This window comes from Mycteria americana, chromosome 6, assembly GCF_035582795.1.
Source record: "Mycteria americana isolate JAX WOST 10 ecotype Jacksonville Zoo and Gardens chromosome 6, USCA_MyAme_1.0, whole genome shotgun sequence".
Classification (NCBI taxonomy): Eukaryota; Metazoa; Chordata; class Aves; order Ciconiiformes; family Ciconiidae; genus Mycteria; species Mycteria americana.
Window position 1 is genome coordinate 62,367,328 of NC_134370.1, and position 16,778 is coordinate 62,384,105.

Below are 16,778 nucleotides of genomic sequence, written 5' to 3' on the forward strand. Positions count from 1 at the left end.
TGCAGTGCCTGAGTCTCCCTTTACTGGGAAGCAGGTACTTAAGAGGCTGTGATTCCCTCTAAATGCTTTCCTGGGCGGCTGCGTACTCAGCCAGCCAGTCAGGAGGCACTGCCTTGTATTTGCAGAGGGTAATTGTGCACACCTTATTTATTGTGTAGTAAAGAAAACAAATTAAGGCTGTGTAATTATAGAGACAGGCACACTTTTAAATAAGGCTTAAGTAGTCAGATTTCTATTTAGAAAATTAATAATTGCCATTTCTGTCTGCATTCAGAGGCTCTTCTTAAACTGTCTTCTGGAGGTTTATACATGCTCTAAATTTGTTTGTGGGCTGGCCAAGACACAGCTCCTGTCAAAGAGCTCTCTCTCAGCGCTGCCTACCAGAGTAAGGATGGGGTTGAGGATCAAGCTTTCTCTTCCAGTCTTCACCCAAGGGTCTTAAAGACAGAGACCCTGGAGTGCTTTGTGCTGAGTGTAACTGGTTTTTGAGTATGGTATGGTCAGATCACCTTCTGCTCCACAGGCATTTTCATCTGTGTGATCCTGTCAGTATTTTTCTCCCAAAAATGAGGATTGGAGAAGATCTGGAAGGTGCTGGCAGGAATGCAGAGGGACCTGTTTTACCTGGTGAAAGACTGAGCTGGATGATCTATGGGCTTGTTTTCATAGGCAAACCTGAGCTGTGATTAGTCTGGAGCCTCCCAGAACCTCCTCCATAGGTCATGTTGTTTTCTGAGGATGGGGTTAGCTTTGGCTTCCTGGTTGGGTTCATGGCAGTTGTGCAGTGTCATACGAACTGGTACTCTGGTATTGGATGTAGCTTGTAGCTTTGACATGGGAATTCCCAGAGATGTTTTATGGTTTTAGGTTTTGATAGGAAAGAAACTGGGCTGCATCCCCTGAAAACTGAGGTGGCTGAGGCAGCACAAGGTTGGTGAGTCGCTCTCTGCCCTCTTCAGTGCTGTTTCAGGACAGCACTCGAAGCCCTCCAGCAACTGTGGCCCGTGCACTTTTGAAGGGCTGCAGGCAACAGTCTTGCAAGGCTGGCAAGGTTCACCTTCTTTGCTCTGTGTGTCTGGGAGCTTGATCGAGATCTTACACTAAATAAAGAAATAAATAAACAAACTATCAGACTGTTGTGGTTTAACCCCTGCGGCAACTAAGCGCCACACAGCCCCTTGCTCACTCCCCCGCTGGTGGGATGGGGGAGAGAATCAGAGGGGTACAAGTGAGAAAACTTGTGGGTTGAGATAAAGACAGTTTAATAGGTAAAGCAAAAGCTGTGTGTGCAAGCAAAGCAAAACAAGGAATTCATTCACTATTTCCCATCGGCAAGCAGGTGCTTGCACATGTCATTACCATAGACCCATACCAGCTACTATGAAGAAATTTCACTCTATCCCAGATAAAACCAGCACATAGACGCTGATTTATTGCAAGTATAGCACTGTTCCCTCTTGGTCATGGCTTGAGGGTCATTTTCCCCTGCTTTGTAGTTAATGATCTATTGCTTTGCTCTGAAAGAGCCATTCTTACATACAAAGCAGGGTTAAACTCTCTCTCTTTTGCTGTCTTCCTGTAACCAGCTCCAGGCCCTGTGACTACCTGCAACCCTCTGCTTGATTCTGGATGTCCTATTACCCTTCCTCCTCCTTCCTGATGATTTCTCCCTGCTTTGTCCTTTCATCACTGCACTGCTGTTGTACCCATCCTGGCAGTCGTCTCCTAATCCAAATTGTCATGTGTTAATTGCTCTTGATTTCCTGTCCATACTCTCGAGTCAATGCAGCCTAACAAGTCTGTGTGTATCAGCTGGGACACAGTATATGACTATATGTAAGTTCTTAGCTCACTGGGAAGGTGAAGTAAAATGCATTTACCTAAACCACCTCCTTGATAGTTTAATGTGTTTTATTTTGCATTTGCAAAGGGCTAAATAGGAACTGAATTTCTCCATGAATATAGGCAAAATAAGAAGTATGAGAGAGATTTAAACAGCCTTTAATTTCTGTTAGGTGAATGTTCCTTTACTGTCCCTAATCAGGCATGCACCTTGGGTACCCTTTGATTCCCATTTGCACTCTAAGGATGTTCCTGCTCCAGCCCCTTCTAGGAGCAAACCTCTGTGCTGTGATTTACTCAGGGAGGCATTTTCCCCCATGTGTCTCTAGTTCTTCTATAAAATGCTGGGCATGCTTATAGTGCAGTCACTAAAATAAACAGCAGTAACATCTCCTCTTCTTCCATAAACTTTCCTGTTCTGCCCCCCATCTGCTTTGTCCCCTGGATGCCAGTGTAGCCAGGTCCTTGCTGATATGCTAATCAGCAGCAGTGGTTTGATGGCACGTTTATTCCCAGTCATTACCGCGGGTGACTGATAAGCAGTTAACTGCAGCTATTCCTTTTTCTGCAGCAGCAGAGGTAGGTCCTGTGTTTTACCAGCCATTGTGCACAAGGCCAGAGGGGAGACCAGTTCCCTGCAGGACTGTGGCTTTCCTTCAGGCTGGGTTGAAATCATTTGACCTACATTCAGAGGGCTGAGTAACTAATTCCTGGCTGCAGCCTGCTTTGCTCGGCTGTGGAGAGGGTTTATTGTATTGTAATAGGAGGCAGAGCGGTGAGTTTGTGACTGATGTACTCTAGTGGGACCTGAGAAAGAAAGTTTCCAGCTCAAGCACTGTGCACCTTGAGGCAAGACTTGCCCTGCCTCAGTTCCCCATTTGAAAACCTGGAATAATGACATTTGTTTTCTCTGCTTTTATTTGATCTATTTGCAGTGTAACACCTTGTATGGTTTCTAGTGAAACCTGGCCTTGAATTGTGGGATGCTGTTGCAATGTAAGATGAGTTATAATAACTCTATTGCAAATATTTGTTGCCTGCTCAGATTCTTATGTTATGCCTATCACTCTGGTACCTGGGCTCTCAGGATTTTTCTGTGGCTTTGTCTCTCCTTCCTTCCTTTGAAATGTTGAGATGTTCTTTCCAGCTGCATTGTGTGCCTATGAGACTTATTTCCCTTTCTGAAGTTTGATCAATTGTCTTTTGGCAGACATGTGAAATGGGCAGCTGTGGTTTTGCAAAGGTCCTGGTTTTTCCTATCCTCTCTTTAAAAAAGGCTGAAGACAATGCTGAGGATGTTTGGAATGAGGCTGTTCCTATGTGTGTGTGTGTGTGTTTATGTGTCTCTTTACAAGCCTTGTTTCAGGATTGGGGTAAAATATGAACTTTAGACAAGTTGGGGTTTTTGGGGGACTCATCCTCTGTGACATAGTCCTTGCTGTGCAGCAACGGCCTGTTGGATGTCTTGATGTGAGCTTCCTTTCAAAGAGAGGCCAAACATTCCTCTCGGATATCATCCTGAAGATGAGGTGTAGTTGTGTCTTGGTTAAACCTCACCACATCTCTGAGATCACCAGCAGAACAGAATGAGCTGATTTCTGGATATTTGGGTATGACAAGGACTGGATCTTGTTCCTAGGCTTCTAAGGCAACTGCAGCATGGAGGTACTCCAGAAACAGCCTCTGGCTGTCCTTTTTGCTTGCTCCCCAAACCCTGTGACTCAGTTGATTAGATGTGGTGCAAGGCATGTCTTACCTGCCTATGCCAGTGTGTGAGGTGCTGCACAGGGAGGAGGACCCTCCCCAGGAGGGACCTGAGGACATATGGAAACCTGCTTGAAAGCTGCTGCGGGAGACAGTGAACAATCATGGCAGGATGAGTGAAAGTTAAGTAACTGCACAAGTTATCTCACCTGGGATTTTTCTTTCAGTGATACTGGTTTACTAACAGTATGATTGCAGGGCTGATTTTCCCTTTTTGATGTACAGGCAATAAGCACCAGGGCAGAAAAATAGAAACATTAAAATCATATGTTATTTGAGCAATAAGATATGACAGGGCATGAATGATGGGACATTAATTCATGATGCTGTGTGACTAGGCAAGAATTTAAATGTCATAAGTTAGGCAGTCGTGTGTTTTATTGGAATTATAAAATTTTATTAGAAAACTGGACGAGGGGGTGGCATTTCCCACCAACCGCCTCCCCTCATTTGTATTTGTGAAGGGATGAGATGTGAATTATGTTGGATGCAAGAGACCGTGGGATATTTGCAAGGCTGCCAGTAAGAGCCAGAGGTTTGTCTTCCCCAGGAGCTGTGGGTAACCGTGTCTGTGGACTTGCTAGTGACCGAGGATGAGTGTGTTTCATGTCTGCTGTCCTCTGGCATGCCGTGAGGTTATGCGTGGCCTTTCTCGGGACTGCTCCCCGGGCAGCTCTGCTGGTGCCCACGGGTGTCCCACGGCGTGGGGCCGTGCCCGGCACCGTGCGCCCCGCGGGGCCGCGCTTCAGCACCACGGACAGGGCCGGCAGCCCCTGGTCCGCGCTGCCTGCAGCCCCGGCCTCCTGGCTTCCAACCCAGACGCCGATCTTCCTGCCTGCAGCTGAGCTTCCCTGCTTCCAGCCTCCAACCCGGGCCTGGCCTTCCTGCCTGTGACTGGGCCTCTCTTGTCTCCTGCCCTCCAGATTTTCTGCCTCCAACCCCGCTCTCCACCCTCCTGTCTTCTCTGCCTGCAGCCGGGCCTCCCTGCTGCCAAATCGGCTCTGACCTCTCTGCCTGCAGCCTAGAACCAGCGCCAGCCACCCTACCTGCAGCGTGGGCCCTGGCCTCTTGGCCCTCCCTGCCTCTCTGCTTGCAGCCTAGCCTCTGACCCAGCCTCCCTGCCTGCACCGAAGCCTCCCAGCTTCCCTGCCTCTTGCTCAGCCCCAGCCTGCGGCTTAGCCTCCCTGCCTGCCCCCGCTGCCTCCTTTGCCTTCATTTTGGAACGACCTCATTCCCCTTCCAGCCCCAGCCAAGCACCGCAGGGCAGTGAGTGGAGCAGTGCCTGTGCACACTTAGCTGCAGGTGCAAGTTGGATCAAGCCATCAGGTGTGAGCCCACCTGAGGGACGGCCAGCCTAGTTTCACTACCAGCTGCACCTTTATTCTTCCATCTCTCCTGCTATGAAGCCAGTCTGCCGAGATGCGTGTCTGACAGATGCAATACAAACTTTCTGAACTGCAGTGGTTCCTGGCACTGGCTTTGTTCTGCAGCGTGAATGGAGTTGTCTTGCAGCACCGCTACCCAGCTGCTGTCTGTGGGTTTCTTACATGAGTAGCTGTCTAGGAGAACTGCCATCCAACCTCACTGCAACCGCAACCCGTGGGCTTTGGCTAAATGTTTGTTGTATCCAGTTGTGCGTGTTGATAATTGTGGGTAATTTGCTGTCTTGGAATAATGAAAGAATGCCTGCTGCAGTCTGAAGCACTCAGTGCTTCATGGTGATTAGTCTTTTCATTTGAAAATATTCTTCACAGTGACCAATATTTGAAGATAAAGGATGGGTGAAAGATACTTCTCCTGTTTAAGTACAACATGTATTGAGAAGAGGAGGAAACAAGTTAACTGCCGTGTCCAGACATTCTTGTGTTTTTTGACAGAGCTAATTGTCAAAGAGAAAACTTGTTTCTGCTTTTGGGATGGTTATAAGTCAGGAGCGTAGCAAGCAGCAGGCTTTGCTGGACTCTGACTGTATTAAGTTACCAACAGTTCCCTGTCCCCCTCAGCCAGGTGTGCCTGGGGCTGTGATGAGGCACATCATACCACGGCTCAGGTGTAGCTGCAGGCAGGTCTCTGCTCAGAGCGTTACTCCTCTCTGCGTGCTCAGCTGCTGCAAACAGGAGCATTTCTGCCCAAAAGGCTGTGCCCATGCCCAGGTGTGCTCCCAGGCATCTGCTGCCTCCCTGCTCCACACCCCCACCCCATGGGCCCCTGGAGGGAAGCAGCAGCCTGGTGTGAGGCAGCTCCCTGCTTGATGCTGTCTGTCTCAAGCTGAGTATTTTTCTTGCTGTTTGATGAGGTGTAGCTGGAGCACGTCAGCCTCACCTCCCGCTGTGGCCAGGAGCCTCTGCACAGCATGGGAGGTGGCAGCTGCCATCTCTGCTGGCTGACAGCGTGATCTCTTCGGTACCCCATTCCCTACGTGCACCTCCCCACGCCAGCCTGCTGCCCCTGCATGCTCCCCAGCTCTGGTCCCTTGTGATGTCCAGCTGCTGCTCCCAGCCCCCTGTGCTGTGGGTGCAGGTAGCTCTGCTCCCCACTGAGGTGGGGTGAGTGCTCTAGGCTAATGGTAGGCTTTCTTTTCATTAGCTGGTGTAAACACAGCTCTTTGGCAGCAGCCTGCTTTTCTGAGCCCAGGAAGACCATTTTTCCTTTTATCTATAATTTAGTGAAGTGCCAAGCCACAGAAGTTTTAACGATAATAAGCAGCAGAGGAAATTTATTTATTTGCTGCAAAGGTGGGTTTCATTCCAGGGCTGTGGTTTTTTTCACTCTTCCCTTGCAAGAAATGTTGGCTGCTCATGCAACCTCCCTTCCAGTGTGTTCAAGCAACCTTCCCTGAGAAGCTCACCACTGCAGTTCCTGCTTGGCTCAGTGGCTTTCCAGCCCCTCTGCCACGCAGAACCTGTGGGCCAAGTGAACTGGGAAAGAAGCAAGGGAAAATACAGTGAGGTGGGAGTATTCATGTGCTTGGTGAGGTGTAATGGGAGAAGAGGGAGTCATGAGTTCCCCATCTTTCAGTTTCTCCTGCTGCTGTGCATCTCTTGCATCTGCTTCCCACACCAGCCTCTGCGATGGATTTGACTACTGAGGAAAAGCAGGGAAGGACTTCTTTGGGTTTATGGGTAGTGCTTGCCTTCTGTTAACCTATGAAGCTGCCAGTGATGACTGGAGATAAAAAGTGGATCCATGTAATATGGAAGGACCAGGGCTCATTCCTGAAGTGCAGGAAGGCAGAGAGTGGAGCTCGGGGCTGGGATGCGGCTGTGGAAGGGACAGGGACCAGTCTAGACAGAGAGGGTTGCAAGAAAGGATTGGAGCAAGAAGTCATTAGGAAAGAAGGTTGAAATGGAGCAGAAAGGGAATGGGTGTAGAAAAGGTGATGGGGAAAATGGATCTGGAGAGCAGAGGGAGGGTTGACTGGGGTAGGGAAGAAGCGGGGGGGGGGGGGGGGGCGGGGGTCTGTAGGGGGAAGCAAGTGTAAGGGAGAAATGGGTTTGCTAGCAAATACTTGGGAATTGTGCCTCTGAATTAACCAGAACCTTCCTCTCCCCCTTCAGTGTGGCTTTGGAGGCAATATTAGAATCTTCCTAATTATTTTTCTTGGACGAGTTTTGCGATCCTGATGATATTAATTATTCTTAAAGGTCAACAGCACTCACTTGAATCCCCTTCTGTTCTATCATGTAATCAGTTAATTAATTGGAAACCATTTAGCAGTGTCTGCCGAGAGCTTAGCCTGCCTTATGCCCTGTTGTTTTGCTATTGCTGGGAGATATATATGTGTGTGTGTGTGTATATTCATATTTGTACCCCTTCCTTTCTTCAGAGGCTCTGCAGAGCCGTTGGTACCGTCCCAGCCCATGGCAGCCTGTGGCACCCCTCCCTGAGGCAGGCAAATCGGGGCTCAGGCGCATTTCTCTTTACTACCCCCCTGCAAGAGCAGTGTTTGAGATTATTTAGGGCTCATTGATTTCTGGGCATCCAAGTAGGTGGGGATTTTTTTTTCCCCCCCAGTATAAATTTGATGCAAGAGCCCTCTAACAGCTGAGAGCACAGCTCTAGTTCAGGAGGGAGTGGGAGGACCAGACCTTGTCCCAGCGGCTCTGTGCTCAGTGTGTTGAGGTTGAGGCTCTTGTGTGGACCTTGTCCAGCTCTCACAGTGCCTCCCTGGGCATTTGGGGTGATGTCCCAGCTGGGGCGATACCTCCTGAGTGCCTGTCCTTGACACTTCAGTGTATTCAAGGGGGAGGTGGTGGGAAACACGTGGGAGGGCACGTATTTGGGGTGTACTTGCAGATGCTGGGAAATGCCCCTTGGGCACGTGTCTCCCTATGCCGTCTCCTCAAGCTGTGCCTCACTGCGACACAGAGCTCACTTCTCTCACACAGAGTGATCGGGTTTGCTCTGGGTCCACTGGAAACCTGTGAGTAGGAGGCATTCCTCAGTTGTTCTCTGTTCCTAGCTCAAAGAAACATGCGATTTGAAGCAAACAGGCAGGGTAAAACCAACCCCTTGCTGGAGCTGTCAGCTGGCCACCCTTGTTCTCAATTGGCACACATCTCCAATATTATTTCTGCGTGCCGAAGCAGGAGAAAAGCCCAGCGTACAGTTATATTCCAGGCCTAATGGATCTAAAATTACTACAGTTTGGGAGAGAAGACATGGGGTGGGGGCAGAGCAACCCTGAAGATGTCTCAGCTGCAGGAGGGCAGCTGTGGGGAAGGTTCTTGCCTGTTGCAGGTTGATTTTTCTTTTACTTGAGCAGAAGACTGGCATGTTCCATGGATGCTGCTGGACTCTGCCCTGCAGGGAAGCTGGCAGGCAAAGGGAAAGCAATTGCAGGGCTGACCCAGCTTTTAACCTTTCCTTGAGTCCTCTGAGAGCCCAGATGTCTTTGGAGAAGAGCAGTGGAAACTGCACACAACAAGGGAGAGACAAGTGTAGTCCAGAGGGCCAGATCCCTGCATCTGATCTGCCTCGAAGCACAGGGGACAATATTACCCACATCTGGTGACGGCTTCCCATATGTACCGTGTGCTGAACCAAAACTGTGAGCAACAATAAGCTCTGAGGGGTGATTTGTCTCCAAACAAAGCTTCATGCAGCTGGGAGATGCCTCAGAAGAGATGACTTGGAGGGTGTGGAAGCGTCATGGGGTTGGAGATGGCCTTTAAAACGGCCTTTAAAGTGTTTCGGGATGGGCTGGGATGAAGGCAACAGCAGGAGACGGCTTGCTGCATTGGCAAAGGCAGTGGGAGGAGAGGCGTGGGGCAGATGTGCTGCTGGCGCCAGCCACCAGAGCTCTGTGATGGAGGCGTGGTGCCTTACGCCTTCTCACTTGCTCTGCAACTTCTGCTTTGTAATGCTATTGTTTAAAGAACAATGCAGGAGACTAGCCCCTTACACCTCCTTCAGCTCTCTTTCAGTGGCAGCTGGGATTTTACAAATCAGGGTTGTGCAACTGGGAAATACAGAGGGGTTGATGGTTCCTCCTCTGCCATCACACCTCCAGGGCTAGCGGGTGTGCATGTGGAGTGGAAGAGACTCTTCTTGGGTGTCACTGATGCTGGTCTCTTGCTCTCCTCCAATGCAGGACATTGAGTTTGGGAAATTATGGCAAATTCTGGCTCTAGCCCTAGAACAAGAAGTAATTTGGGGGGAATGAGATGACAATGTGAGGGGACATGCTGTGTGACAGATGCCTTACAAGGCACAGGACAGTACCCATGGATGTGAGAAAAGAGTTAGTTACTCTGTCCAGACTCACAAAGGAAGATTGAACCTCAGAGGCTTTTTTATTCTGCTGTGTTTGGGGTCAGTAAAGACCTGGGCATTGCTAAGGGGTTGCTCGAGGAGCAGAACTGGACTGTAGGTAATGCTGGACCATGGCTGGAGGACTTCTGTAAACTGTCTTATTCCTCCATAGCACCAATACACATCCTGGTGCTGAGCCCGGTCAGGGAGCACAAACAGGAGAACTGCTGGCAGCTATGAAATCTCAGGCTGACCAATTTAACACCGTGTCCCGTTCTGCTAACTCTGTTTTCCAGGCGTGCGAGGCTTGCAAGCGCTTGGCATCGCCCAGTGCTTTTGCAGGCCCTGTCTCAAGTGCGTCCTGCTGGGGCTTTGTGCTGAGCTATTGGAGATTTCAGTTGAATCTAATATTTGCAGAGCCCGCTTTGTGGGGAGGCCTGTACTGCCACAGCTTCTGGGACTTGCTGGGGTAATTTTAGCACATTCATTAAGGGAGGACAGTACATTTTTTTTCCCTTAATGAGCAAAGCTGCTTACTAAACAGGAAAAAGAGGGAGGGGGAAGGGAAGGGCAGGGCAGGCGATGGGGAGTGTAACATTGCTTTTAGAGGTCACTGGAGTTATCTGGCAGGGACAAGCAAGCCCCAGAGTGACTTTCCAGTATTTCTCTGGTTCAAACCCAAAGCTTTAGCAGCTTACTTGCTGCAGAAATTAAGCCTGGATGGAGCTACCCCTACACCTACAGCAGCATGTGAGGCTGCTGACATTTTCCTCTCCTGTGGCCACCAGCACCTGGCCAAGGCTGCAGCGAGCTGTGAGATGATGGGAAGAGCCTGTTGTGCCCAGAGCACAGGGGTTATCAAGAGTGTCCTATGCGGTACCACCAGCATATCCAGCGCTGAGGACCGCAGCTGAAGATGTACATATCGCCTCTCATTTCTGCCAAGCAGTTGCTTGTGCTTCCTCAGCCCCAGCTGCTCCGTGCAGTTAATCCCCCCCGATCAAGATTTTCAGAGTGGCACCGTGTTATTAAAATATGTGAAAAACTTATCTCATGCAGAAGTAAATGTGTCAGATTGGAAATAAGGGCGAGTGGAGGATGGAGATGCGTGGAGGAGGGACAGGCGAGGAGGGTCCTTCCCCAGCAGCAGTGTTTCTGCCATTGTGTTGGGCTGAACTGCATAATATAGCTTACAGTTTAATTACAGGGGCTCCTGCTTGTTGGTGTCATGAATGAGGCATCCGGCTTAATTTAGCTGAATAAAAATGGCTTTAATAGTGGAAACACTTTTGGCTGCTGGGTAATTGAGGGAAGAGAAAACACGCCGACTCCTCTTGCACTAAAGTCCACTTGTTCTGGGCTGCGTGGATCCAGACGCCTCTCTTGTCTCGTGTCCACCCACCTCTTTTCAAGCACAGGAGGAAGATGGATGGAGGGAGAGTGCAAGAACTGGGACTTTGCTGTCACTCAGTGATAGTGTCCCACCTTTGAGGTGTGTGTGGGGCTGCTGTTGGAGAAGGCTGGGGGGGATATGGCGTGACGAGCCACGTGCAAAGCAGGAGGCTTAAGAGTACGGCTGCTGCGGCAGGAGGAGAGGGGAGTGGTGTTGAGCCTGAGACACAAGTGGGTTGGGTGTCTGCTGCCCTGGACCTGGTCCAGGCGAGAGCCTCATCCAACCCCTTCTCTCTACCCACCTCCTTTGAAACCTGCTCTGGAGGCAAAAAGGAGCCTGGCAGCTATTTCTAAAGACTGTCTTCGTGGAAAATAGTGTCTTGTGAGTGATGGAGAAAATATCCCATGGCAAAGAAGCGGTTTGAATGTGCTCCAGCAGCACTGATGGCAGGTCTGTCCTGAGAGAGACAGGCTCCTGTTTGCCACTGAGAAATGTGCAGGGAAGGCGTTTTGCTTCCCTCCTGTTTCCTTGACGCGTGATGTGATGTATTTTATTACAGGTGGAGCTGATGCACAGGCTGTTATAAAGGTTGTCTGGCACGCTCCGCTACAGTACTGCTTCCACTTTCCTATAATTCTGCCAAATTTTAATTGCTCAGGCTGAAGTTTTCTGTGTTGGGTGTCTGCTCCTGGCTGAATTTTTTTTTTTATTATTTCTTTCTAGTTTCAAATAAAAACCTGCTCAGATGTTTGAGGCAGTGGATGGGAGGAGGGGAAATGAGCTGTTTTGCTCAAGCTAGAAAATACTGGTGATGTTTCAGTTACAGAGCACCTGTACCCTCCTTTTGTGGAGGGGAAGAAACTTTGTCAAAGAGCAGATTTTACTTGGAAGACTTGATTTTGCTCTGGGATGTTTCCTTATGTAGGCAAAATGGCTCTTGGTCCAGCTGGAGGGGAGAAGTTTTGCAGAGGATGTTTGGGAGCACGTAGGGGAGACGAGGAGCGGCAGCTCTTGTTGGGACAGCGGGGTTGGATGGGAGGATGTAAAGGCAGGGAAGATCATAGGAAATTTGGGCATGGATAAGGAAACTGGGGCTGAGAAGTACTTGGGAGTGGCTGGAGAACAATGGGTAGTGTGATTCAGCCTGCTGGGGAGAAGTGGCTGGATGCAGGGGGGAAGGTAAATGGATTGGGAAGGAGAGACCTGGCACTGCCCAGCCATGGGTGCGGGAGGGTGGGGGTTCAGGTAGCTGCAAATGACGGGGATCTGGAGGTGGCAACGGACTTTCAGCCTTGGAAACAGCAGTGGGAAAGCAGAACAGGCACTGGAGCTGGGAGAGGACTAGTCCTGGCTGGGAGGGCCTTGATTTTCCCAATACTCCCCATTTATGCTCTACAAAATACTGGGAAACTCAGTGCACGTAGCTGAGGTTTGAGCATGGGGGGAACCTCGCAAGTGCTGAACCGGAGTTACAAAGTGCCGGAGCTCAGAGCTTCACGCGTGGAGCCGTAATTTAATCTCCTCGTGGGCATGCTGTTTCTAGTTACACAATCACACGCTATCTTCCCCCAGAGACCTGCCCCATCCGGTGTGTGGGATGGATCTATTCTGGGGAGAAATCGGTGCTGTGCAGTGAGGTTTTCCATAGGATCTCCGTATCTTTTGCGGCAGAAGTCGGCAGATGCACCCTTTGCATGTGGAAACCCAGTCCTGGCATCTCTGACCTTTGGACCATTTGGCTTTGTGACCGAAATGGTGTATTTTTAATGTGTGTTTATGTGTGCCTTTCTGTCTCTGTGCTGAGATCAGGGACCTTTGCAAGGGTCCATTGCAAGGACCTTTCTGACATTTTAAAGTCTGAGGTGTCTATTTCCAATGACAAACATGTTCCTCCCTATGTGTGTCCTGGTTGATCTGAAACAGAGCCGTTGGTGCATGTCCCTGACCAGCGCTGCAGAAGTTGATGGTCAGGTCGGATCGGACACCGGCTTTGCCCTTGGAGAGCAGAGTCTCCTGGCAGATGTGTGCGAGCGAGTGAAGACCCATCTCCTCTTTGCCTAATACTTGCTGTAGTTTGTTGTCTGGGGGAGGGAGGAGGTAGTAGGAGTTAGTTTCCAGGGACTGCAGGAGATGAGAAGCGGAGCACATCTGCCTGGCAAAGCTCCTTGTATTGGTGAGGATGTTTCCTTTCTCCATCTCTCTGTGTCCTAAATTGTAATAACACGATCATGCTATTTTTGATTCCCTTATTTGCGTGGAAAGCCTGTTGTTTTTTCTCTTCTCTTTCAGAATCCAATTTTCTCTTGACATTTCTGCCTAATGTAGCAAAACATGACCTTTGAGAAAGGACATTCCAGCAAGATTCACTCCCTCCTCTGCATTTCTGCCTCTCTCCCACATCTTGCTGTCTCTCATGCATCCCCCTTTACGCTTCCTTCTTCTCCCTGCGTCGAGGGAGGGAGTTTAGTGTCTCACTTTTCAGTAGCAGTGAGCTGCTTCTTCCCCTCCTACTTTTCATCTGTCTTTGCAAAGTTTCCAGGTGCTCAGTGCTCCGGGGTGGATAAAAGAGGGAGTTTTGCAGTATTTCCCCCCCGCCCCCGCTTAGCTTCACCTGCTATTTTTGCCACCTTTCTAAACTTTATTGGAGGCTGGAAGCAGTTTGTCTACAGCCGTAGGAATGGTGGGATCTTAGTCATGTGGAATGAGGTACCTGTGGTTTGCCGTGGTTTCCGCAGCAGGATAGTCTGATGTGAAGCTGAGCCAGAATTTAATGATGCAGCATTGTGCTATCGTGGTGTTTGGGCTTATTCTTCTGCCAGGCTCGTGGAAAGCATTTGGGACGACGGTTTGCTGCGTGAGCTGCAGCGGCTTCCTCGCTCATAATTGCAGGGTTTTGGGCTTCGCAGCATCGCTTGGTGGGAGGTGGGACAGGACCGGAGTTGCCTTTCCCTTGTTGGTCCCTGGGCTGTGCCCTCTCTGCATTTGCCCAACACGTGTCTGCCCTTGCTGCAACCCCGTGTAAGGCAACAAATGAATCTCTCATCCCAAATCCTCGTGCATCAGACCTGCACCGGCAGGAGCCATTCCAGGTTTTGCTCTCTTGGTTTTAGCATGTTTCTACAAATCAAATGGGGATCGTGGGATGAGCCCGGCACGGCTGGGCTGCCCATTGCCACCTCTGTGCCACCTTGTCCTGTACCTCCTCTCTGGCCAGCCGAGGGTTTAATGAACCTCCAGGTGGTTCCTGTCTCTGACCCTTCACCACCCTTTCCAGCGAGCAGGGCTGAGGCAGGAGGGTGCCTGCAGCCTTGCGCTGAGCTGCCCAGCCTGCCCGCAGCCTGCCCGGGCAGCTCACAACGGGGAGGGAGCTGGCAGAGACAGGGCTGGATTCAGCAAAGGATGCGAGGCAGCACCTCCTGTGTTTTCTGGAGGCCAGCATACATATGGGAGGATTTGGGATTCTGCCAGAGCTTGTGACCACCCATCCCTCTGCTCATCCCATGGGCTGGTCCCTTGGTTGGTGGCTCTCAGGCTGGCCGGGCATCCCTGGGAAGGCTGCCCACTGCAGAAAGCATTTCATTACCATCTTCTCATGCCGTTAGAAGTCTGGGGCTTTTCTCTTTCTGCTTAGTCTGCCCCAAACACATTTCTTCCTCTCGTTTTTAGTACTTCGGTTGCTTTTTACACTCTTTTGTCCTCTCTGGCTTTCAGCTGAAGAGGCAATGTCTGCTGGGTTGCAAAGCTCTCCCAGGTAGATGAGATTTATGTTTTTGCAAGTTTGGGCAGATGGAGAGAGGGATGGGGAGCTGTTAGCTGCTGTAGCAGCAGTACCCCTGGGTGCAAACAACACACAGCCATACTGGGACACTTTGAGCACACAGCTACTGCAGATCATATGATAACACCTTGGGTAATCATCGTGCTGTCAGTTTAACCTGGCTGTTACTATTTTTAACACAGCGTTTGTACTTAAATTTTTTTGTTCAAGGTGTGAAATTAGACTCGTTCTTTCTGCTTATGGTTGGTCGAGCACCAGATTCAGGGGCAAGAATCGGACACATCTTGCTCTATTTGGATTTTTTTTCTTAACGTGGCAGCAGGATAGAAACCATTTTCCCCCTTGGAAAAAAAAAAAAAAGTAAAATGAGAAAATTCCATTTGGGTTTGTCCTCATTAAAGTCTCTCATTATGAAATCTAAGCTTGGGTCCTAAACTACTTGACAGCCTCCCCGTAGAGGAGGACGATGAGCTCTGCAGAGGCGGTAGGGCCACATGCAGGAGGAATTATTTACCATGACGACTATTTTTTTTTTTTTCTTGTTAATTTTCAGAGACCTGTCTGGGAACCGGCTCACCACTCTGTCATGGCAACTCTTCCAGACCCTGCGACTCTTTGAACTGTAAGTCCCACCCTGGAGGTATCTCCTGGGAGAAGAAGGGAGGCTGAGTGGAGGAATGATTTCCAAATAAGAGCTATTTTGAAGCCTGTGAATAATTACCTAAAACTCCAGTGGGCAGCACCATCCTTGGGAGCGTTTTCTGGGTATGGGAGCACCAGAGCAGAACTGCTTCTCTTAACTTCGCAGCACCTGGCTAATTAACATTGGGATGATGAACAAGTCATGCTTGGGGTAGTAAACACTTGACTAACTCTAGGAACACATTAGAAATACTTACTAGACCAGATTTTGAGTGAATCTTCTCAAATACTTGATCCTCATCTGTTGTGGGGTAGGGCTAACTTTTTCCGTAGCTCACGGACATGCTTTATGAGACACCCCTGCTTTTTAGGCGAACGACTCCCTTGCTCTCTAGCAATTGAAGCACCTCCCAGCTCCGATGTGGGAGATGAGATAGTGTCTCTCCTGGGGCACCGATGGCCTTCAGCCTGCTGAATTATTGATAGAGCATTCAGCGCTGTGCTTGAAGAATAAGTGGACATGAAATCAATGGAGCGTTGCCCTGATGACCTGTTTTGTTGAATTTTAGAAATAGTTGTTTGGTGGGAATAAAAAAATATATATATGTAGGATTTGTCCCAGAGGATCCTGGGAAGCTCCATTCATCCTCACTGATGATCAATAGAGCTGTAAGCTAGAAGTGACTTATGAAAGAATAAAGACAGTCTTTCAAGTGGGAGTAAGTGTGTTATCACCGGTGTTACTGCAGTGTATTTTATTTCTGTCAAATTGTTAAATGAAAAATACTAATAGTGATATTAGAAAATAGAGAAACGCCCTTCTGGTGGGGAATCTGGCTTGCAGAGTTAAAATGCTGAATTTGGAATTTGTCTCCTCACTGATTACAGCTCTAAATATTTTTCAAGCCTGGCTCAGGTTTCAAGTTTAATAGCATGAGTCATTTATATTCTTAGACCTTTACTTATTGTCATTGCACCATCTGGCAAAACTCAGATTGATGGTTGTTACCCAAGAGAGACCCAAGAGTGGAGGAGCAAATGGGGCTGCAGTCCTGAGCTAGAGGCACTGGCAGGGCCTGGGGTAATGGTGATCCTGCAGATTAATGTGGATACTTCCAACAGGGCTTGTTTTTATGCGGCTTTGTTTCATTTGGTCATATTTTGTTTCTTCAGGCATGTCCCAGGTCTGTCAGCCCAAGTCAGGCTCAAAAGACCAATACCAGCCACAAAGGGAATTGAGATGCTGTTTGGGCAGCAAAGTGTACTTATCCCCACCTGATGAAGAATACGTCTGTGTTGTCAGGATCACCGTAGCAGGGCAGGGAAGCTGGGGTGCTTGGGGTGGCTTTGGTCGGTGTCAGCAAAGTCACTTGGGGCCGGCGCTCTGCAGCCTGGCAAATGGGAAGGATCGGAATTACTTGGCTCCGGTTGGAGCTGTGTTCAGAGCGGTTTTCTTGGAGATAACAAGCCCCGATTGATGAAAGAAGTAATGCAGATAGAAAAGTGGGAGATCGTGGGGCTAGTTGGTAGGGAGAGGTGATGGGGCGGGAACGCAGCACTAATGTGGTGTATGGTGTCCACAGTGTCCTGTGGGGAGGCTTGGCA

At 49.5% G+C, this 16,778-nt stretch overlaps 1 protein-coding gene across 5 annotated transcripts in view; it reads left to right on the plus strand.

The window, feature by feature from the left end:
• The window catches only part of NTRK3 (neurotrophic receptor tyrosine kinase 3), a 221,350-nt gene that overhangs the window by 40,938 nt on the left and 163,634 nt on the right, over window positions 1-16,778 (plus strand). For all 5 annotated transcript variants that reach the window (XM_075506228.1, XM_075506227.1, XM_075506229.1 and 2 more), the window contains exon 4: window positions 15,085-15,153. In XM_075506228.1, coding sequence (XP_075362343.1) covers window positions 15,085-15,153 — 69 coding nt within the window. The remainder of the gene's footprint in view (window positions 1-15,084; window positions 15,154-16,778) is intronic.